Source organism: Haplochromis burtoni, unplaced genomic scaffold, assembly GCF_018398535.1.
Source record: "Haplochromis burtoni strain Fernald_Lab_line unplaced genomic scaffold, NCSU_Asbu1 Contig_4, whole genome shotgun sequence".
NCBI classification, from domain to species: domain Eukaryota; kingdom Metazoa; phylum Chordata; class Actinopteri; order Cichliformes; family Cichlidae; genus Haplochromis; species Haplochromis burtoni.
This window is the reverse complement of record NW_024582365.1, coordinates 5,577,275-5,597,239: the sequence shown is the minus strand read 5'-3', so window position 1 is coordinate 5,597,239 and position 19,965 is coordinate 5,577,275. Positions and strand designations below refer to the sequence as shown.

General features: G+C 42.4%; 3 protein-coding genes across 3 annotated transcripts; 1 reads left to right on the top strand and 2 right to left on the bottom strand.

The window, feature by feature from the left end:
* Positions 1 to 949: 949 nt before the first annotated feature.
* Positions 950 to 2,421, bottom strand: mif (macrophage migration inhibitory factor). Its single transcript, XM_042221896.1, has 3 exons — positions 2,217 to 2,421; positions 1,356 to 1,528; positions 950 to 1,210 (listed from the first exon to the last, which is right to left on the bottom strand). The coding sequence occupies exons 1-3, from the start codon at positions 2,322 to 2,324 to the stop codon at positions 1,144 to 1,146; spliced, it is 348 nt and encodes a 115-aa protein (XP_042077830.1). The 5' UTR covers positions 2,325 to 2,421; the 3' UTR covers positions 950 to 1,143.
* A 5,070-nt stretch (positions 2,422 to 7,491) lies between these two features.
* LOC102301472 (zinc finger protein 500) lies at positions 7,492 to 11,936 on the top strand. The gene is made up of 4 exons (XM_005913472.2): positions 7,492 to 7,804; positions 8,943 to 9,244; positions 9,834 to 9,945; positions 10,082 to 11,936. Exons 1-4 carry the CDS (start codon positions 7,492 to 7,494, stop codon positions 11,107 to 11,109), a joined length of 1,755 nt encoding a protein of 584 aa, XP_005913534.1. The 3' UTR covers positions 11,110 to 11,936.
* Positions 11,937 to 14,779: 2,843 nt separating this feature from the next.
* On the bottom strand, positions 14,780 to 16,593 carry LOC102297943 (endonuclease domain-containing 1 protein). Its single transcript, XM_005913455.3, has 2 exons — positions 16,137 to 16,593; positions 14,780 to 15,872 (listed from the first exon to the last, which is right to left on the bottom strand). The coding sequence occupies exons 1-2, from the start codon at positions 16,434 to 16,436 to the stop codon at positions 15,264 to 15,266; spliced, it is 909 nt and encodes a 302-aa protein (XP_005913517.1). The 5' UTR covers positions 16,437 to 16,593; the 3' UTR covers positions 14,780 to 15,263.
* Positions 16,594 to 19,965: the final 3,372 nt, after the last annotated feature.

Below are 19,965 nucleotides of genomic sequence, written 5' to 3'. Positions count from 1 at the left end.
CAAAGTTAAATACAATCCAAATCCTGAGAAAATTAAACCCTTTCATGAATGCCTGATCCCCAAATTAATGATTTATTTTCTCTTTCTGCAATATTCAGTTTGAAATACAGAAAAGGAAGCAGACTGTGCAGGTTTACAGTGTCATCACTGACGAAATATTTACTTCACAAACTCTTTGTACAACTGAGTATTGTTGATGACAAAGTCTATCCATTTATGACCAGAGTATACCCATCTTCTGTTGTCTGCTTCCAGCAGGATTATGTGCCATGTCACAATCAAGAAACTAGTTTGAGATGATTGTGACAGCTAGAGATTCTCGTCATGAATGCAAATCTCACAAATATGCACCGTGTGATGATACGTCAACATGGGCCAAAATCTCTGATGTTTCCGGCACAGTGTTGAATCTATGCTACGGAAGATTAAAGCAAATCTTGCCCAGCCAAAACGTTGCATAGATTTTTGTAGAGCTACAGCAGACTGAACAATCTACACTTGTATGCACAGCCTGAAAACAGCTTAATTGTCATGCTTGGGTACATGGATATATACAGTTAATGGCTTGGCTCCTATGGCCTGATGATGAACACTTCAAAGTGAGTTTTGTATGAATCTGTGTATTTCAATAATACTTAATATGTATCCTGACAATATACCTGATACTTGACCAGGCACAATGACAAGGACAACTTGCGTAGCTCATTAATGGACAACATTTTCAGAGCATTAACACTCAGTAGCACTTAGTTTACAGTGATAGTTTCAAATGGGATAAACAACAATTAACAGATGGCTTGTCTTTCACTATCATGCAATCGTAATATTTCCCCTGTGCCGTCCACATAGTGTTCCAGTCAAAGTAAGATTCCATCACAGCTCCCTGACTGCTCAAACACATACCTGTCAGGATCCTTTTTCATTGAAAACAAAGGAAAACAGAAAATCATTTATGGTTTATAGGATTTGCTTTATTGCATTTAAATGGGAAAGTTATAGTGCAATGCTAAAGAGTCTGGATAAGTGCTTTTAAGATAGTCAGTATTTCTACAAGTGGATCACCAATTGTCTTCAACTCATCATTTAGTCAGTTGTAAGTTCCTGTAGGAAAATTCTGGAATGATCTTTTTTTTGACCTCCATTTCAGCCAAAGGTTGTGCTGTTCCAGGCCACATTGGCTGCTTCCATGTCCATAAAGTTAATATACATCCTGAAATACACAAGAGAGAAAGAAAAAATAGGTCAATGAGAGTAGACACTGACAGCCAGACGGGGGTGGGGATTGCTTCTGTAACCATGTTACTTTCACTCATCAAATTATTAAAAATGTGCTGGTTAAAGTGTGTCTTTGGTACCTTTCAGGAGAGATGCCCAGGTGTTTGTTGAGCAGTCCACACAGCTGTTTAGAGTATTGCCTGTTGGCAGCACCACTGATCTTGCCAATGCTGTAGAGGAAGCAGAGTGCGCAGGGGTCTCCCTTCCCTCCAAACATCATCATTTGGTCAGGGTTGATGTGCACAGATACGTACTGGTGTGTACAAGACAGAAGCACAAAACGGTGCAAACAAATTTTAAAACAATTAACCAGTGAAGGCTGCGGATTTTTGAAAAGTTACCAATATCTTCATTTATTTTCCATTTCTGTACACAAGTAGAGAATCTCTATAATATATTTTAACATTGTCGCCTATGTAGCACTTAATTAATTACAGTCTAATAAAGAAACCATAGAATCGTCCGATTATAATTCAATAACATGATGACTCATGTTATTGAATTATTATATATATATATAATATATATTATATATATATTATATATATTTTATTATATTATTATATCTCATCATTGATGAGAATAAAATGTCTGTCTCCTTTAATGTTGACTATTTATGAGTAGGTTACTTAATTATAAGAGTATTAATGTGACGTAATGAAGCGCCATCTAGATATTCTTATGGCCAAGCTTGCATTTGAAGCGGGTGAGTGATCCAACTCCACCGATCAATGATCTCCCAGCGCTGGCAGTCTACACACTGTCTGCATAATTACACAAGACAAAGCCAGCCTAGTTTACCGAGTGGAGCTCTATATAATATGCTTTCATCAGAGAAGTTAAATCTAAACATGCGGAATTAAAGGGGACAGCCATTGATTGATAGTTATGACGTACAATCGCGTGAGGGTAGGTGGAAGAATGAGCGCGTGCCGGCCTACCTGTGCAGGTTTTCCCATAGCTTTGGCCAGCTCCTCTGTAGCCTCGGACAGGAGAGCTGCCGGTACATCACCTCTGGCAACATTGGTGTTCACTACAAACATCGGCATTATTGCAACGCTTCTCTCCCTCAAGGTGCAGCCGCTGGTATTCTTCGCCTTCCTGCTTCTTCTTCTTCTTCTTCTTCTAGTTGTAGGGTTGGCAACTAGCTTGTAGACGCATTACCGCCACCTACCAGACTTAATGGCCCTGCATTAATAGCAACACATATTTAAACAACTTCGGCCTCTTACAACTCACTATGGGCCTTTTCCTTTGCCACCTCTCTCTTTGAGATTTAATTCAATTTTATTTACATAGCGCCATATTATAACAGTTGCCTTAAGTCACTTTATATTGTACGGTATAGAGAAACCAAAGACAACCCCAACAATCATATGAACCGCTTTGAGCAAATACTTTGGAGACAGTGGGAAGGAAAATCTCCCTTTTAACAGGAAGAATTCTCCGACAAAACCCGGCTCAGGAAGGGGGAAGGAGGAATGGGGTGGGAGGAGGAAGACAAGACGAAGACACGATGTGGAAGAGAGCCAGAAAAACTAGTTCATGCATTTATTATTTCTCGACTGGACTACTGTACATTATTATCAGGATGTCCTTAAAAGAAAAAGGTGAAAAACTATGCTATGCCTTCTAATGATATTGCCCAAGGGTAGACTTGGATGTTCGGAGGACTGGAGGAGCCAGGGATTGAACCACCAACCTTCCAATCAGTGGATAACCTGCTCTACCTCCTGAGTTACAGCCGTCTGGCTGCAGGTTAAAGACTTTTTTTGTCTCTGTCTTGGTCTCCTCCCGACTTTGTCTTAGTCTTGACTCGGTCTTGGTCTTGTCTTGGTCTCGATACCCTCTGGTCTTGGTATTGTCTTGGTCTTGGTTTAGGTGGTCTTGACTAGAAGTCTACCTAAGGGAAGCCTGTGTGATGCAATTGGAATTGGTTCTAGCACCCTAGAACCCTGTGGAACTCCATAATTAAACTTACTGTGTGAAGAGGACTCCCCATTTACATGAACAAACTGGAGTCTATTAGATATATATGATTGAAATCACTGCCGCGCAGTACCTATAATACCTACAGCAAGCTCTAATCGCTATAATAAAATATATGATCACTGCTGCACTGAGGTCTAGTAGGACAAGCACAGATTTGTCCACTGTCAGAGACCATAAGCAGATCATTTGTAACCTTCATTAAAACTGTTCCTGTACTGTGATGAACTCTGAAACCTGACTGAAACTCTTCAAATGAACCAAATAGGCTATATGCCTTGTCTCCCAGTTCTTCTAAATCTTTGTGACTATCCCACTTTTTCCTTGCTAACCTTTCCCTTTGAATACTTTCCTGTATTTCCTCATTCCACCACCAAGCCTCTTTATCCTCTTTTCTCTGTCCAGAGGATAGATCAAACGCCTTCTTCGATGTTTCCCTCAGCACTATAGCTGTACTTTCACAGTCATCTTAAGTGTCTTAACGCTTCCTTAATACTCAGAGCCTGGCTCAACTTTTTCCTGAACTCTGTGCAACAGTCTTCCTTCTTCCGCTCCCACCAGTTAATCCATGGCTCTGCCTTCACTCGTATCCAAAGCCATTTTACAGACTACTATTGAATGGTGTCTAGCTACATTCTCCCCTGCCACCACCTTACAGTCTCCTGATTTAATTGAGATTGCACCTTTTGGATGTGCTTAGCTTCCTCCAATCTTATACATCAGCTAATGTTCCTTGCTCTCCTTAAAGGAGGCACAGGCATTTCCATCCTTTTCAGAAAAACCCCCACTAGCATCTGTCCTTTTGCATTTCTCTTCTTATCACCATACCCCAACCCTCCTCATCACCTCTGCTTCCGCTGAAGTCTACTCTCTCCATCCTGTGGAACACTTTATAATGCTTCATCGAACTTACTCCTTCTCCTCTGAAATTTTGCATCATCTTTCCAGCTGGGGGGAATCGTAGTTATTTTAAGGGTTTTTTCCTGCAGTTTCAGGCTCGTAGGCAGCTTAAGAAATCTTCTGTCTATATCTCAGGTTTTCATGAAGAAATAATCTAATCAAACTGACCTCCTTAAGTATTTACTTTCAAGAATATTGCTCCATGAAATCTAGAAGAATGTATCACTTGCATGTCTACAAACACAGAATTCCATTTATTTGCTCCATGCTAAAATTTGTCTATGGGTTTTCTTCTGTATGTGTCTTAGATTCGGTCCTTCTGTGTGGCACTTCATTACTGTCATGTTCTGATTTTAGGCACATCAGACACCAGTGAAATTCTCAAAAAAATGGGCACCCTTATCCTTCTCCACAGATCTGTCAGTGTCGATTTAAAAATATCTTGCATGTCTCCTCTTTCCACATCGATAAAACTCAAGTACTAAATGAATGCTTTATTATTTCTTAACCTGAGCTGCAGTCAGTCAGTTTCTATTTTCATGTCTTAAGTGTCCACATTGTGACTGAAGGCCATAACAAAGCTGTATGAAAATAGCCAGTTGTCACACGTTCCCATGCTTCTTGCCACTCGATCCCCTCCTAACACTTGACTTCTTTCTTCCTTCTCATTTCCAGGGTATCTTTAAGGTTGATTTTGATGAGTCTTTGTCTCCATGACCTCTGAACTTCAACAAGTAATGTTCTAACAGCTGTTTCCTCCATACAGTGACATCTATCCTGTCTCAGCCTGAAGCACGCGCGCGCGCGCGCACACACACACACACACACACACACACACACACACACACACACACACACACACACTACCAATGATCTTACAGCCCTGATAGATATGAGATCCCAAGCCTGGACAATATCCAATCCTGCAAGAAGTGCTTTTGATGCAGATCCATAAACCACACTCTCATACTCAAGATCTAATTAGGGCAGCAATATCTGCACTCCATTCTGCTCCTAAAATACATAATGTTTATAACGTTTTTACATTTATCTGAATCACTCTGTATGTATATAGCAACTTTCCATGTCACCATGCACTCCAGGTGAGCATCAAATTGATGTGCTTTCTTTCTTGTTAAGAACATTATCTGTGTTTGTTTCCACAAAAATTTGATCTCCAATTTCAGTGCTGCTAAGTGATGACAGACTCTTATCCCTCTGTCAAAGGATATGATTTAAGATTATTTTCCAAAAATCCTTATTTCTGCATTATTATTATTATTATTATTATTATTATTATTATTATTATTATTATTATTATTATTATTATTATATTATTATGTTTGTCTTATTTTTAAATTTAGGCAAACTGATTTACAAATGTATTTTCAAACAATGAAACAATTAAAACCCTTTAAAGTAAAAGAACATGAAAAACTTTAGTATTCTACTATGCTAACTTTGTCGGTTTTTTCTGCAACTGGTAATACAATTGTATACGCACTTCTGTCTTAAAACTACTAAACTATGAACAGAGGTGGGAAGTAACTAAGTACAAATACTTCGTTACTGTACACTCCCTACATTTTTAAAGAAATATCCGCACTTCTGCTACTACTACTTCTACTACTTACATTTTCTAACAGACTCTTACATTTGGTTCATCTATAGCGTTTATACTCGGGAGTTAAAGTCGGTGGAAGGAGTGCATGTGTTTTTGTTTGCGATACTTCAGAAACTGTCTAGTGCTACAGAAGAGGAGACAGCATGAAGGGAGTGACGTTTTTATTAAGCAGTAATTTTAAATCCAACTTTTCTGTCAGCTGTGTGCATTTTGCAGCACAGTCTGTTGTTAAAGTACCAGCAGATGTATTTCACAGAGAGAGAAAAGAGAGAGCTAACTTGTAGAAAGTTAGCTCTCTTTGATATAGAAAGATGCAGAAATATAGACAGAAGGGGAAGAAGAGAGGTTATGTGTAAGGGTAAGGACTGATAAACTGAAGATTTAAATCTTACATATGATGTCATCATTTTCAATCACGCATTGGATTTGTATATAATATGCTGTAATAAATTATGTATATTTTGTTTTGTCCTGCAAAACAAGCTAAGCTGTACTAACTTTGTGTTATTCAAATGTTGCATGAAAATACTGAGTAGTTTTGTCCACGATAAACAGGTTCGTTTGCATTAATGTGGTGAATTCACAGCAAAGCTCTGTGTTGGATTGGTGCACAGTGCCTGTGGTGTTCATGGTCAGGCTTAGGTTGCGTCAAGTTGCAGAGATGAATTTGCATTTAAGCTGATGATGTTCAGGCTCATTAGCTGAATTCCAACTTTATAAGCAAAAAGTTGCTTCAGTACTTCAACTTTTACTCGAGTATTTTTTAACCTACTGCTCAACTTCTGCTTAAGTAAATAAAGTCTGTACTGTCGCCACCCCTGACTATGAAATTGAGAAGAAAACGTGTGCAATCATGTGACAAATGGCTCGTGCTAAAAACAATAATATCAAGCGGAAGCTCTTCTGTATCCTTATGTCTTTAAAAAATCATCACCACTGCTGAAATTATTATATAAAAAGTGGCGTGTGAAACCTGAGTGCTTGGTATTTCCAGGGTGCGGCTGCTCTTGAGTGTAGCGTAATTACGGTACCGGGCATGCGTAGTGTTCTCAAGAATTAAAAGCAGTGCTGGATGAGGCGAGAAGGGAACTGGCAGGGAGAGAGAGAGGGCAGAAGTTGGATGGCGCTATCCTTTGTCGCCGTATTTCGGCACACAAACAGCTGCCGAGCGTCTCCGTGATCCGTGAAATTACACCTTTGCCGCTGTTTCACGCCGTGGTGGCTCCTCGGTGTCATCCGACAAACGGTGCGTATACAGGGCTAAACTAGCCAGTCTGCTAGCACTTTCCAACGTTACGGAGAGGCTGCTGCTCCAGCTGTACTTTAACATTGATTCACGCACAGAAGCATTATAAGTTTACTAACAAGCCGGGCTGACGGGGGTTGTGATTTTGGCGTCGATTAACCAGCATCGCCGCCTTGGCACTGCACAGATTAACCGGGCAGGTATAGTCTTTAATTAAGTTGTAATAGAGGCGGAATGACCGTGATGCTATTCACGGAGCCCTGTCTCATTTCACTGCCGTAATCATTTAGGTTTATTTTTTAGCAGCAGGTTAGCCAGTAAAGTTAACCAACAGCGGCTATGGGGGAGAGTTGATCACACGATCGAAAACTTTTGCGATCATAGCAGGAAAGCTGTGTTACAACTGATCACGAACTGTGTGTGAAACCGTCATCAGATCTGCAGCCCCGCGGACAGGATGATGGAAGAATCGGTGACCACATTTGAGACGCATCTGACCGCCGTCATGGACAGCCTGATCCGTGCCTCGGTGTGCGAGATCACCAAACTCTTCCAGGAGACAGTGAACGACTACCTGGTGGAGCTGTCCCTCAACAGGAAGGAGAACGAGGCTCTCAAACTGCGGCTGAGGCTCACAGAGAGCAAACTGAGAACGGAGCGCAAGTACGGCATGGGCTGGGCTGCCAACCGCCGCAACGCCGGGCTGGTGGCGGCAGCAGCACCGGTGGAGGAAGCTGGAGGCCGGCAGAAGCGAAAACTTGACGTGACTCGTAAGTATTTGCTGTGTGTGGCGACTTGGACCTTTTCTTCCTGTTTACCTTTAGTTTGCATGATGTATACAGTTCAATGGCAGCTTATCAGCACATCCTGCAGTATTTCCCTATGATTGTGGCTTTAACGTGAATAACAATGTGAATGCTATGCAGTCTATGTGCAGTTTATGTGAAGACGCACTTGTTTTGTTGGAAAACCATCTGGCAAGAGCTGATCTCTCCCTCCCTCCTCCTTCCTCACCCCCCCTTCCTCCTCCGCCTCCTCTTCATGATCGCTCTCCCTCTGTCCTTCACCTCCCCCTCTCCTCTCTCCACTGCATTCTGTCCCTCCTACTCCTTTCGCTCTTTCTGCATTTGCTCACTCCCTCCTTTCCTCTCTTCCTGCCTGGTTCCTCTCCCCCCCACCTCCTTCACTTCTCCCCGTCTCCCTCCAACTCTACCTCCTCCCCTTCCCGCTCCTCTTCTCCTCACGCCCTCTTCTCCTTTTCTTATTCTCCCTGCCCCCACCTCCTTCTGCTCTGCTCTCTCTGTACTTCATCACGTTGAACACACACACACTCCCCCTCTCCTCTCCTGCTTCTCACCACCTCCACCACCCTCCATAATTACACACTCCCTCTCCACTTCTCCTCTCTCTCTCTTCCTATCTCATCTTTTTCAACTCTCCATCCTACTTTTATCTTTTTCTCCTTCACCGTGCCCTCCTTCTTTCCTCCTCTTCCTCCTGCCCCTCTTTTGACCCCCACCAACTCCACTTCTTCCTCTCCTCTCTGCCTCTCTCTCACTCCTCGCTGTCACATGTTTTTCTCTCCTTTCCGCTCTCTTGTCTGTCCTTCCACGCCCCCTCTCCTCAACTCGTTCATCATGCTCACTCCTCCTCCGCCGCCTGCTCCCATTGCTCTCACTCCCTCCTGTTCCCGTCTGCATCTCCAATCCCCTCATCCTCCTCCTCTTCCTCGTCTCCCACTTCTCCACCCTCTTCTCTCCTTCATCTCTCCCTCCCCTGGCCTTCCAATCACATCCTCCCACCTATCTCTCTCCCCCTCATATTTCATTTGCTGTTCTTCCTGCTTCTCCCCCTCCCCTTCACTTTCTCCTTCCTCTCACCTCCTTCACCACCCTCCCTTCTCCACAGGAGGCAAGTCAAAAAAAGGCCCAGCAGCAGCCTATGGCAAAGCGTGGCCTGGAGGTGTGTGGGAGGAAGGAGGAGGAGGAGGTGGTGGCGGTGCTGGTGGTGGTGGAGGAGGAGGAGGAGGAAGTGGAGCAACTGTGGGCATGGTAGCAGGAGCGGGAGGAAGAGGGGGGAAGGAGGCCAAAGATATGTACCTCATCCAGTTCCCCCGGGATGAAGAAGACGAGGGAGGGATGGTGGAGGAAGAGGAAAGGGAGGGCAGCCTCAGCGGTGAGGGGGAGGAGAAGGCCAACATCAAAGAGGAGGTGAGGGAGACAGGCTTTCTCAGAGGAGGAGTAGGAGGAGAAAGTGGCACAGCATCTCTGCTCTGCTCTGCAGCTTCATAAACACTGAGAGAGCATGTAGACACAGACAGACAATAATAATACAGAAAGAGTTTTGCTCAAATTCTTCTTCTATCAGATCACTGCAGAGATATAGTGGATAAAGTGAAGCCTATTGATTTGATATTTAGCTTCTAGAGGAGCCAGGAGTGGGGCTCTTCATATCTCAAGCACAGCAAGCTTTTAGGGAGAAACACTACTGTTAGAAAAGCTTTCCACCACATCACCAAGTGGCAGGACGCTGATCCACTCTTCATTTCTCTTCTGGATTTGAATATTCAAACCATGCATAATGTGCATAAATTTGCCTCCCTGCTCTGTGAAGTCTTTCACCGCTTGAAAGGAGTCCTTCACCTAGCTGTATCTTTATTTCAGGTGCATTGTAAACATATCATGTGGAAATTTAACAAGCTTTTTTAGAACAAGAGTAAATTTAATAGTGAATGTCTCATTGTACCTGGACTCAGTCGATTACCCAGTACAGTAGCTCTCTTTCTGCTTCTCTATGCAGTTGGCCCAAACAGAGGGTTATCAGCCTGCCTCTCTCCGACTAATCAAGGAGGCTTTGAAGATGCATCCGCCCAACCAGAACCTCCACGCTGGCTCCAGAACCCCGAGTGAAGGTAATGAGCCCAGGACTCACTGAGTGAGGGAGGGCAAGTTAAAGAAAATGTTCAGAGACCAGTACTTGAAGGAAAACGGAAATGATTGCCCACACCAGCTCGTTCACTCTCTCCTCCTCCTTCTGTTTCTGCTCAGGAGATCTGTCAGACCGTCCTCCGACTCTTCATCCAGGGGAGAGTGAAGATGAGAACTGGAAGGTGGGCTCTGCAGAACCATCAGAGGGAGGAATGACCGTGGATGAGCTGAGGGGCCTGGAGTCTGCGTTAAGGGCCGAAAGAGGCCGCGAGCAGGCTTCTCAACATGACTCAGAAGTGGTTTGTGGGTCCGAGATCAGCTTGGCCCCTAAGTACATTGGTCTCGATGGAATGGAGCAGGATGGAGAGCTGGAGCCTCAGCCACCCACTCTGCACAAAGAGGACCAGATAGGACAAGGCAGGGTGAAGGAGGGCGAGAGGTTGGGAGTGGCTGGGGATGTGGAGCTGAGGTTAGGCTGGTCAAAGAAGTTAAGAGAGAGCGACTCAGCTGCGGTCATGCCTGTAGAGGATGTGGTGGAGCACGGAGAGTCGGAGCATCCGCCCCACCTATCTGCTCCGGGGAGCGTCTGGGAGAGCGCCGGGGAAGAGGAGGGCGGCGGGGACCTGCTCCACTTCTGCCCACAATGTGGAGGAGGCTTCACTTCGGAAGCCGAGCTGGAGGAGCACCCGTGTCCACTAGGTGGCGCCCATTTACAGAGCAGCGGAGCAGAGGACAGTCTTTTCCCTTGCGCTCACTGCGGCAACACGTTCAGCCACGCCTGGGCTCTGAAGAACCACGAGTGCGCCTGCGCCGCCGAGCGGCCGCACTGCTGCGAGATCTGTGGGAAGCGTTTTACACACTCACGGTCGCTGGAGCGCCATCATCTGGTGCACACGGGTGAGAGGCCGCACCGTTGCCAGCACTGTGGACGCAGCTTTAGTCGCCTTGGTAATTTGGAACGGCACCAGCGGATTCACACAGGTGAACGTCCATACGGCTGTGAAGCATGCGGCAAGCGCTTCAGCCGTGTGGAGTACCTAAAGAGACACCAACTCATACACAACAGCGAAAAGGCAACACTCCAGTGCTCCAACTGTGGAAGGGGCTTTAGTGATGTGGAGCAACTGAAGAACCATCAGTGTTTTTAGAGGCTTCACAAGAAACTCAGTTTAGGGAAAGAACAGTGTTTTTTTTATGGTTGTGGTAGAATTTAGCTGATGAATGTGACTGTTACAATCTCATGTCTTTCCCTGTGATTATCTTTAAGATAACAAAGCACATACATGGCAGACTTTGGTCGAGTAAACAATGAAGGCACATTTTAAAAAGCTGGCAGGAAGGACTGGTTGGTGTTTTGTGTTGAAAGAGAAATAAAGTCAGTCTCTGCCATCTAGCCATTTTAACTGGAAGTATTATTATTTGTATGTACGTGCACAGCCAGGACTTATTTATAATGATGAATACATCGTTCATTCATACCTCTTTATCAGTACGTTAAAGCTGATGGCCTTGTTTTCTTTTTTGGATGACATAATTGACAGTTTGGCATTTTGTATGTTTGTGATTTCGTCACATTGCTAGAAAATAAACATCTTAATTCATGAGGAAAAGTTTCGGGTTAGTGAATAATACGCTATAAAGCTTTTTTGTGTGACTACCTTCATCATAAATTTTAATTTTCAGCCATCGCTAGGCAACATTGTCATTACACATTCATTCAAGGACTAAAAAATTTGCTGTTCAAAGAGCTGCTGCTTTTTCAGAACTTCTTGTTAATGATGGCTATCAAATGGAGATGCTCGCCAGCCACTTTATTAGGTACACCTGTTCAGCTACTTGTTAATGCATGTGTCTAGTCAGCTGACTGGATGCATTCGTGCATGTCAAGACAACAAATTCAAACCAAGCATCAGAAATGGGAAGAAAGATTTAAGTGACTTTAAACGTGGCGTGGTTGTTGTTGTTGTTATCATGTGGGCTTGTTTGAGTATTTCAGAAGCTGTTTATCTACTTGGATTTTCCCACACACAACCATCTCGAACTATCTTGTCAATATGGACCAAACCCAGCATCTCCCCACAAAGTTGATTCTGTTCATCTGGACGTAGCGGTTTCTGTGAGAGGACATCCAAGTGATGTCTTCGGTCTCAGCTGACTTCTGTTTCTGATGATTTCTATTTAGTCAACTGAGACTGAAAAAGCCACTTGAATAAGTGAGGAAGCGTTTCTCCCATGGAATAGAAACAGAATCAACTTTCTGGGATTTCCTTACCCAGATGATCAACACTTTCCAGCACCTTGTTGACTCTATGACAGGAAGAGTTAAGGCAAAAGGCAATCTATTAGCAAGGTGAAGTGGTAGGTGAGGGTAGATTGATGTTTTCCCTCATGATCGCCCACTCTACAGCTAAGTCCTGATATTAGAAAGGTGGTGAACCTAATTCGCAAAGTCCTCTCCACTCTCAGGATTATTTCTGTTCTTCCCACAGCAGCATGATGTGTGTCGAGGGGAAAAGATCTCCAAGTCAGGAAGTTCATATTTGAAGAAAGAGCAAAGTAGACCATCTGTGCTCACTAACGACAGCCCTGCTTGTCATCTATCCAGCCCACTTCAGGCTGGTTCTGACGGGATCTTCAACTTACCTCGTACCAGATGACTCAAGGGCCGAGTGCTGGAGTTCTACCCACAGTGTAATCATGTTTCTCAGGGTGTCGATGGCCTCGCAGCTTTTCTAGTGCAGCATGGGAGTGAGAGGGCCTTCAGTTTGAATAGACCTGCTTTTATCCTCAAACGCTGCTTGGCTTTCTGTCACATTTTAGAAAATGTGTGTTGGGAAGAGCTTCACATATTAATCTGGCTGAAAAAAAATGTTTCATCTTTATGACAAAGCTGTTCATTACTGCCTGCGTGCAGGCTGCAGTCATGCAAGGAAAGGGTTGCATGTTACATGGCCAGAGTTGTTCTGTTTTTATCTACGTCGCTTCTTTGTGGTTATTATGAGTAAATAGAAAGTTAAAAGTTTTACGGAAGTAGAAAGAAACTGCTCTTTATTTGAAGTCTTATTGAATTTATCTATTTTCAGACCTTAAGGAAAAGTCAAAACTAGATCTGTTAAGGTTAAACTAATTCACAGTGCACTGGCGAGACTTTACTGAGCTAAACTGTAATAAAATAGATTAGGCTGATGAATAGAAGTGCTTTCATACAAAAGTCAACTTATTTTATGTTGTCTGAGTCATGATCATATTATATCATCATATCATATCATATTATAATTATAAATTTTTTTATTATTATTATTATTATCATTAATTATTAAAAAATATTGCCATATTAGACATATTCAAGTGTTGGGCTGTTGTTGAGAGTTTCTTTTGTGCACTAGTTATACAGATATAAATCTCACTTACTGATATTTCTGATTGACTGAAGGGCTTTCTTGCACTATGCAATGAAAACAGCACTTTGACATAACCTGGCACGCTGTGTATTTGACATAAGATACTGTGTCTTCGTAGTTTTTAAATAGCGGCTAAAGTCTAGAGTAAGTTAAAAAAGACATAAAACTGTATGACACTCAGCAGTTTGGTTTGTTTGCAGGTTCTGGGTGAGCGGTGCGTGAATGTAGAACAACTACAAACTAAGCTAACAAGCCGTGTTTGTTAGCTCGGCCAGTCAAGTTGGATGAGAGAGAACCCTGGAAAGATTCATTTCTGGCCTCCTGACCCAGAACAGCTCAGTTGTGCGGCAGCTCTAACCAGGATGGCTCCACTGGTACATTTTTTGCAACATCAGGAAATGATAAAGAAAGAAACCCCCAAAAGTCAGGGTTGAGGCTGTGAAATGTGTTGCACGGATCTCAGGCAAACCAGTGTTTACTGAGACAAGAAGAAAAACAAAGATCCAAGAAAATGGATATGATTTAAATAGTGGTTCATCATTTGGCTGTTTGCCACGTGATTGTGCACATCGAGTATAGCTAGATGTGGTGCACAATGCAACAGTTCACAATGCAACACGTGAAATGTGCATCCCATTTAGCACCATGTTTTCAGTGGCTGGAAGAGCCATGCAGGAGTTGCGGTGTTGTAGCATTTTCCTACAAAGAGTCTGTATCCAGATATGTTTTCACTGTCTCTATAAGTATTAAGTCTTTTTCTTTTTAAAGAAGACATAAAAAAGCTGTCCATCTGTCAGAAGGTCAGTTTGTTTGCAGAGTAAGGGTGAGTGGTGCATGAATGTGGAACGACTACCAGATCAGCTCCAGCGAGCCATTTTCTGCAGGAACAGGAAAGACAACAAGTAAAAAAGAACCCAATCACATCTTATTTGCGGTTCAGACATTTAAGTTTCATCATCGGCCCATCTGAACCAGAGTACGACCTCATTTATTAGAAAATAAATGTTGTTAGATAATAAATTCACTTCCTGTAGCGTTTTACTAAGTGACAGTACAGTTCCTGCTTGCTGATAAATTAAGAAATGGCCAGAAGAAAGAAGGGGCGCTTGTGGTGTTGCAGCATTTTCCTTCAGAGAGTCTGTCTCCAGCTTTATATCAAGTTTTCTATAAAAATTAGGGCTTCTTGAGATTGGAAAGATTGGAAATAACACATCAAGCACAAATGCTGTGATGCTATCTATGGGTAACCACTATTTAAACCATATCCATTTGCTTTGATCTTTGTTTTTCTTCTTGTCTCAGTAAACACTGGTTTGCCTGAGAACCGTGTTCTTTGTGTCACTGAAACTCGCTCTCTTGTGGGAACCAAATTTTCTGAACATGAAATGTTGAACTGGGTAACGTCAGTGGCAAACCTCTGAAAAAAAGTGACCCAGAAAGCTTGTCTGCCCCTAAAATGTTTTCTATGATTTAATGCTGAAATTCACTAAGTCATTTTTGTAAAGAGGAAAAAATGAAATCAGACATTTGTATAGACTTAGTATTTATTGATAGTGTTCCAGCTCAAATGTACATTTGTAATATTTAATCAATAACTGACTCATGTTAAAACCAGTGCAGTTTTATTTAAAAGAACTGAGCGCTTGCTACTCTCTGTGTTTGGCTTTTGAATCTATTGGAGAATAAACATTAAAATCACACACTTCAGTCTTGATTAATTGGAAAATTATAATGCTATTAAATGTGAGTGAAATGACCTTAGCAGGAGGGGAAATTACATTTTTACAAAGTCAATCAGGGGGAAAAAACAATTTCAGTCCATCATGTCCTCGATAATCAAGCAGAAGCTCGATAATTAAAACTGCAGCGAGTTTATCAGAGTCCGGTCAAGCTAAAGGCTTTTATGCCTGACAGCGGTTATCAAACAGACTGATGGGCATGGCCAGTCTTTTTGCCAGGATACCCTCCAGGTTCTCTAACGGCATCCTCCTCACATCATAGCCCCGTACGCTGGGCTTCGCATTCTTATTAACCGGCACAATCTCCTCGCCGCTGTTCGGGTCGTTTCTTCCAACTGCAGCACACGTGGGGAAAAACTGCTTCACATTATTAGGGAGATCAGATTTGAATGATGGGCAGCAGTAGGCAGACCACATGTATTCAGGAACAGACACCCTGTTATTAATCCAGTGGTCCCCAGATTTGTATGGCATGGCCCCGGTGATCACGTACATGGTCCCGTTGCAGAACGTCTTGAAATCTCTCAACACGTCATTCTCCAGTTTGTTCCAGGGTCCAGAGTTGGAGCCCTCTTTTTGGGGGACAATGTTTGTCAGGGTAAAGGTGGCTTTCCGGTTGTCGAGCGTCTTCTGGTGCAAGCTGGGATTGAGATGACCCTTGGTAAAGCTGGAGTTCCTGTAGTCATCAAGCACCGCCTGGCTTTCAATCACATTCTGGTCGACAGGGGTTTCAAAATGTTTCATATCTGGGCTGGCACCGGAAAATGCCAACTGACAGACGGAGGAAAAAGGACATGACCATGTTTAGAAACTTTAAAAGAGTTTGCTGCTTCTGTTTGAGTTAAACAGTCACATAGCTTTAAACATGACCTCATTTGAAGATGCAAATGTCTCTTTCTTCATGGGTTCACAAAAGAAAACATATATGTGACTGTGTTTTTCATACATGTGTTTTTTACGTATAATCTCTATTTTTCACCGGAAAAAAAAAACAATGAACAGAACACTATAAAATAAGTGTCTGCTCCTTCTTACCTGCGGTTCATACATCCAAACGGATTTGGGTCGTTTGCCATCAGCAGGACTCAGTCTGTACGCAGAGAACAAAGGCACTCGACGCTGACGATCATACAGGCTGGCAAAGTGGTACTGGTTTCTATAGCGCTGGCATATTGGCTGATATCCTGGTGCGCTGACACCCTGTGGGGGAGTTTTATTATAGAAGAAATTAGGGCAGTGGGAGAAGTCCTTGCCGATCTCGCCAACAACCAGGCTACAAAGAAGAAGTAGAAACAGAGCTCTGATGGAGGGTTGGAGCAAATTCCTTTGAGACATCTTCTGTAACAGATGAGCAGGTCAGCTGTAGATCAGAAACAGATTCTAGTAAGCAGACGAATCCCCAGAGTAAAATAATCCACAGTTGTTGTTTGTTAGTTCTGCATCTGCAATCTAACACTGAGGTTTCCTCATTTATACCAAGAGCGTGGTAACAGTTCTTACCCACCCACATCGACGTTTACAATCAAACTTCCCCTGCTAACGAGCAGTCAGGCTCCCTTCTGAGAATCCAGTTTGCGTCACAGATTTTTAAAAAAATCTTGGATTCTTTTCAAATTTTAATCATTTGGAAATTTCGTCAAGGTAAATGGATAAATTTGGACCTACACACTTGTAGGAACACCTTGAGTTCTACAAATCCTGGGATTTTATTTGTCACACTATGTCAGTCTGATGACACACAACATGCACTGATGATATTAGTTTTAAAAAGAGCAAAAAACGTGTGGTAAAGTCACAGGAACAGACATTGCCTTCCCCGTTTGTTGTCTCGTACAAGTTGATTTTTTATCTTGAGTACACTTAGTCCAGAATTTTTTTTTCACATGTTTAATGCAGCATCAGGTGTTTATTGACAGTCATTTGACAAATTATGTATTTATGTAATCACATGCTGTCAAATATTTCTGTTTCTCTTTCTGTCTCATTGGTTTCGGTGTAATGCAGTTTTTCCTTCTGTCATCAAAACTCCGCTCGATGTCAGAACCAGTAGGATTCTGAAAGACAAAAAAAGCTCCTCGCAGAGCTTCCCCGATTTCTCAATTGCCAAAATAGCAAATGTTTACTAGCAGTATGTGGCTTCTTTATTTTGTTATGTGCTCAATTTGGGGAAATTCTCCATTTTAGTCAGTTTTTAATCAAACAAATTATGATTCACTACATTTAGGGATTGTCAGAATGCAGAAAAAGCAAAAAATATGGATGAAACCATGGTCACAGCAGAAAACTACAGATTAGATATTTTTCACACATCTAAATGAAACACATCCTGATACTTATGTGTGAAAGGAAAGTTTGTTTTCTACAAGCTACTGGTTCTGTGTTGTAGTAATGGTTTTCTGTATGACTTTATCAGTATCTCACATCACTGTGGAGGAATTGTGGTTCACTCTTCTTTACAGCGTTGGTTGCAAAGAAGACGGCTTGTGTCCATCTGTTTAATCATGGACATCAATTTAAGGTCTGAAATTTCTCTGGGACATTGCAATATCTTGATGCTTTTGTTTTTCTGCCATTCTGTTGTAGATTTGCTGCTATGCTTGGGATCATTGTTTTATTGCACGGCCCAGTCATCACAATAATGGGTGCTTCCATGTTCTTTTAGAGCAAAGAGGCTTTTTCCTGATAGTCCTTCCAAACAAGACAAACTTGTTTATTCTTCTTCTAATGGTCATGACCTTTAAAATTTAACATGCTAACTGAGGCCTGTAGAGTCTGAGAGCTTTTGGGGTTTCAGCAGTTTTGCATTGTTGCAAATTTTTGGAGTGAATTTGCTGGAATTTCCAATCTTGGGAAGATTATGGCATTGTGTTAACTAACATCTGAATGCTCTAAACCTCTGCTTTTATAGAGCCGGTCATACTTGCATTTGATTAGCAGTGCCTGACTACTTCACTTTAAAAGTAGAATGGGAGGCAGAACCTTCAGCTTCCTGGCCCTCTTCTGTGGAGCCGGCTCCCAGTTTGTATTCAGGAGGCAGACCCCTCTCTGTGTTTAAGATTAGTCTTAAAACTTTTCTTTTTGATATAGCAGATAGATAGTTAGATTCTTCCCACTGTCGCCAACTGTTTGTGTGATTTGGTGCTATATAAATAAATTGAAATAATTAAATTACTTCTTACCCACTTAATTCCAGTAGTAAGGATGTATTTAATTTTTCACAGTACTGCACAGGTGAAAATATATTTACATAATAACTTAAACTGACTAAATGTATACATATTTATACATATATATATACATATGTATACATACATATTACCTCTGGTTTTAGTAAGCCTGACTGCATATTACTTGGTATTATTCAGCCATCAAACCTCTCTCACTATCTACAGCATTTGTGGGCATTGGGAAAATGTCATATTTACTGGTTTCAGTTTTCTATGATTTATAGGATTTTAAATGTGTGAAACACACTGCCTCTACATCTAGCCACGATTGATCTGTTTCTACAGAAATGCAGGATGTTACGGTGTAGTGAAAAATGAACACAGAACGCACACAAATGCAGAACAAAAACTATAAATGCCATATTTACTTTCACAGTGTTTATGGAGAAGTATACAAGTACAAGGACCGGTGTCTTTGTGGATCTAAAGAAAGCACATGACAGGGAGCTTAGAGCGGAACTGTGGGACTGCAAGAGGAAGTCAGGAGTGGCAGAGAAGTATGCGAGGCTGGTGTAGGACATGTATGAGGACAGCGAGACAGCGGTGAGGTGTGAGGTAGGAGTGAAATGTGGGGATGGCATTACATCAGGGAACTCACCTTCCTACTTAAGATGGTGATGGACAGGCTGACAGATGAAGTCTGGAGTCTCCTTTGACAACGGGTGTAGGGAGCAGGTGGAAGAGAGCCTAGGTGGAGGTATGCTCTAGGTGAAGAAAGGAGTGCAGGTAGGGTGGAGTGGGCTTCAGGTGTGATTTGTGGCATGATAGAAGAAAGAATGAAAGGGAGGATTTACAAGAAGGTAGGAAGACGTGCTATGATGTATGCTTTGAAGACTGTAGGACTAACAAAAAGACAGGTGGCAGATTTAAAGATGTTAAGATTTTCTCTGGATTAGAAAGGAGGGCATGCAGAGGACTGTTGTAGCAGATGGGGATGCTAGTGACAGGGTGAGATAATCTACTGTAGCGACCCCTAAAGGGAGAAGTGGAAAGAAGAAGAAGACTCACAAGCTGTTTGAGTTTTTGGGCACACAAAAGTTTAGACGTAATCTCACCTCTCTGAGAAACCCCTAAATAATCTTAGAAATGAGACCATTTGTTGAGAAAATGTTTTTAATATTCATGAGAAAACCACCAGAATGGAAAACTTGTTATAATATTTAATATATCGCCTCCCTCCCAAAATATTCTGATAGTTAATTTGTGAAATGGATACAGTTTACAACAAGCTGGTCTCAAATTTAGCGTCTGGAGGAAAAAATCCAGGAGAAAAGGAGCAAATACTGCATCAGTCCTTATCTTAAAAATGCACTTGGTAGACTGATCATCGGGGCCATCTACTGAGCACTCAGAGGAACAACAGCAGGTGGCAGGTTGACCTACATGACCCTGACATTAATCATGCAAAGTGTATAAAATTGACTGAGACTAATAAGACTTTATTTGTATTAGCGTGTAATCCATGGACAGGCAGGGATATAATTTTAATTGAAGAACGCTGGCAAGAGTGGGTTTTTTTCTTGGTGTCAGCTACTTTCCCTTCCCTTCTTCCTTGCTCTGTGTCATGCTTTGCTGACTGGAAGGGTGTGTGTGTGTGTGTGTGTGTGTGTGTGTGTGTGTGTGTGTGTGTGTGTGTG

What these genes read in the sequence shown, in the direction of transcription:
- mif (XM_042221896.1), bottom strand. Translation starts at nt 2,324, where the DNA reads ATGCCGATGTTTGTAGTGAACACCAATGTTGCCAGAGGTGATGTACCG. An exon ending in CTATGGGAAAACCTGCACAG is followed by an intron (nt 1,529 to 2,216) that starts GTAGGCCGGCAC and finishes TGTACACACCAG; the next exon opens with TACGTATCTGTGCACATCAA. An exon ending in CTGGGCATCTCTCCTGAAAG is followed by an intron (nt 1,211 to 1,355) that starts GTACCAAAGACA and finishes TGTGTATTTCAG; the next exon opens with GATGTATATTAACTTTATGG.
- LOC102301472 (XM_005913472.2), top strand. Translation starts at nt 7,492, where the DNA reads ATGATGGAAGAATCGGTGACCACATTTGAGACGCATCTGACCGCCGTC. An exon ending in GCGAAAACTTGACGTGACTC is followed by an intron (nt 7,805 to 8,942) that starts GTAAGTATTTGC and finishes CCTTCTCCACAG; the next exon opens with GAGGCAAGTCAAAAAAAGGC. An exon ending in AGGCCAACATCAAAGAGGAG is followed by an intron (nt 9,245 to 9,833) that starts GTGAGGGAGACA and finishes TTCTCTATGCAG; the next exon opens with TTGGCCCAAACAGAGGGTTA.
- LOC102297943 (XM_005913455.3), bottom strand. Translation starts at nt 16,436, where the DNA reads ATGTCTCAAAGGAATTTGCTCCAACCCTCCATCAGAGCTCTGTTTCTA. An exon ending in TTTGGATGTATGAACCGCAG is followed by an intron (nt 15,873 to 16,136) that starts GTAAGAAGGAGC and finishes TCCGTCTGTCAG; the next exon opens with TTGGCATTTTCCGGTGCCAG.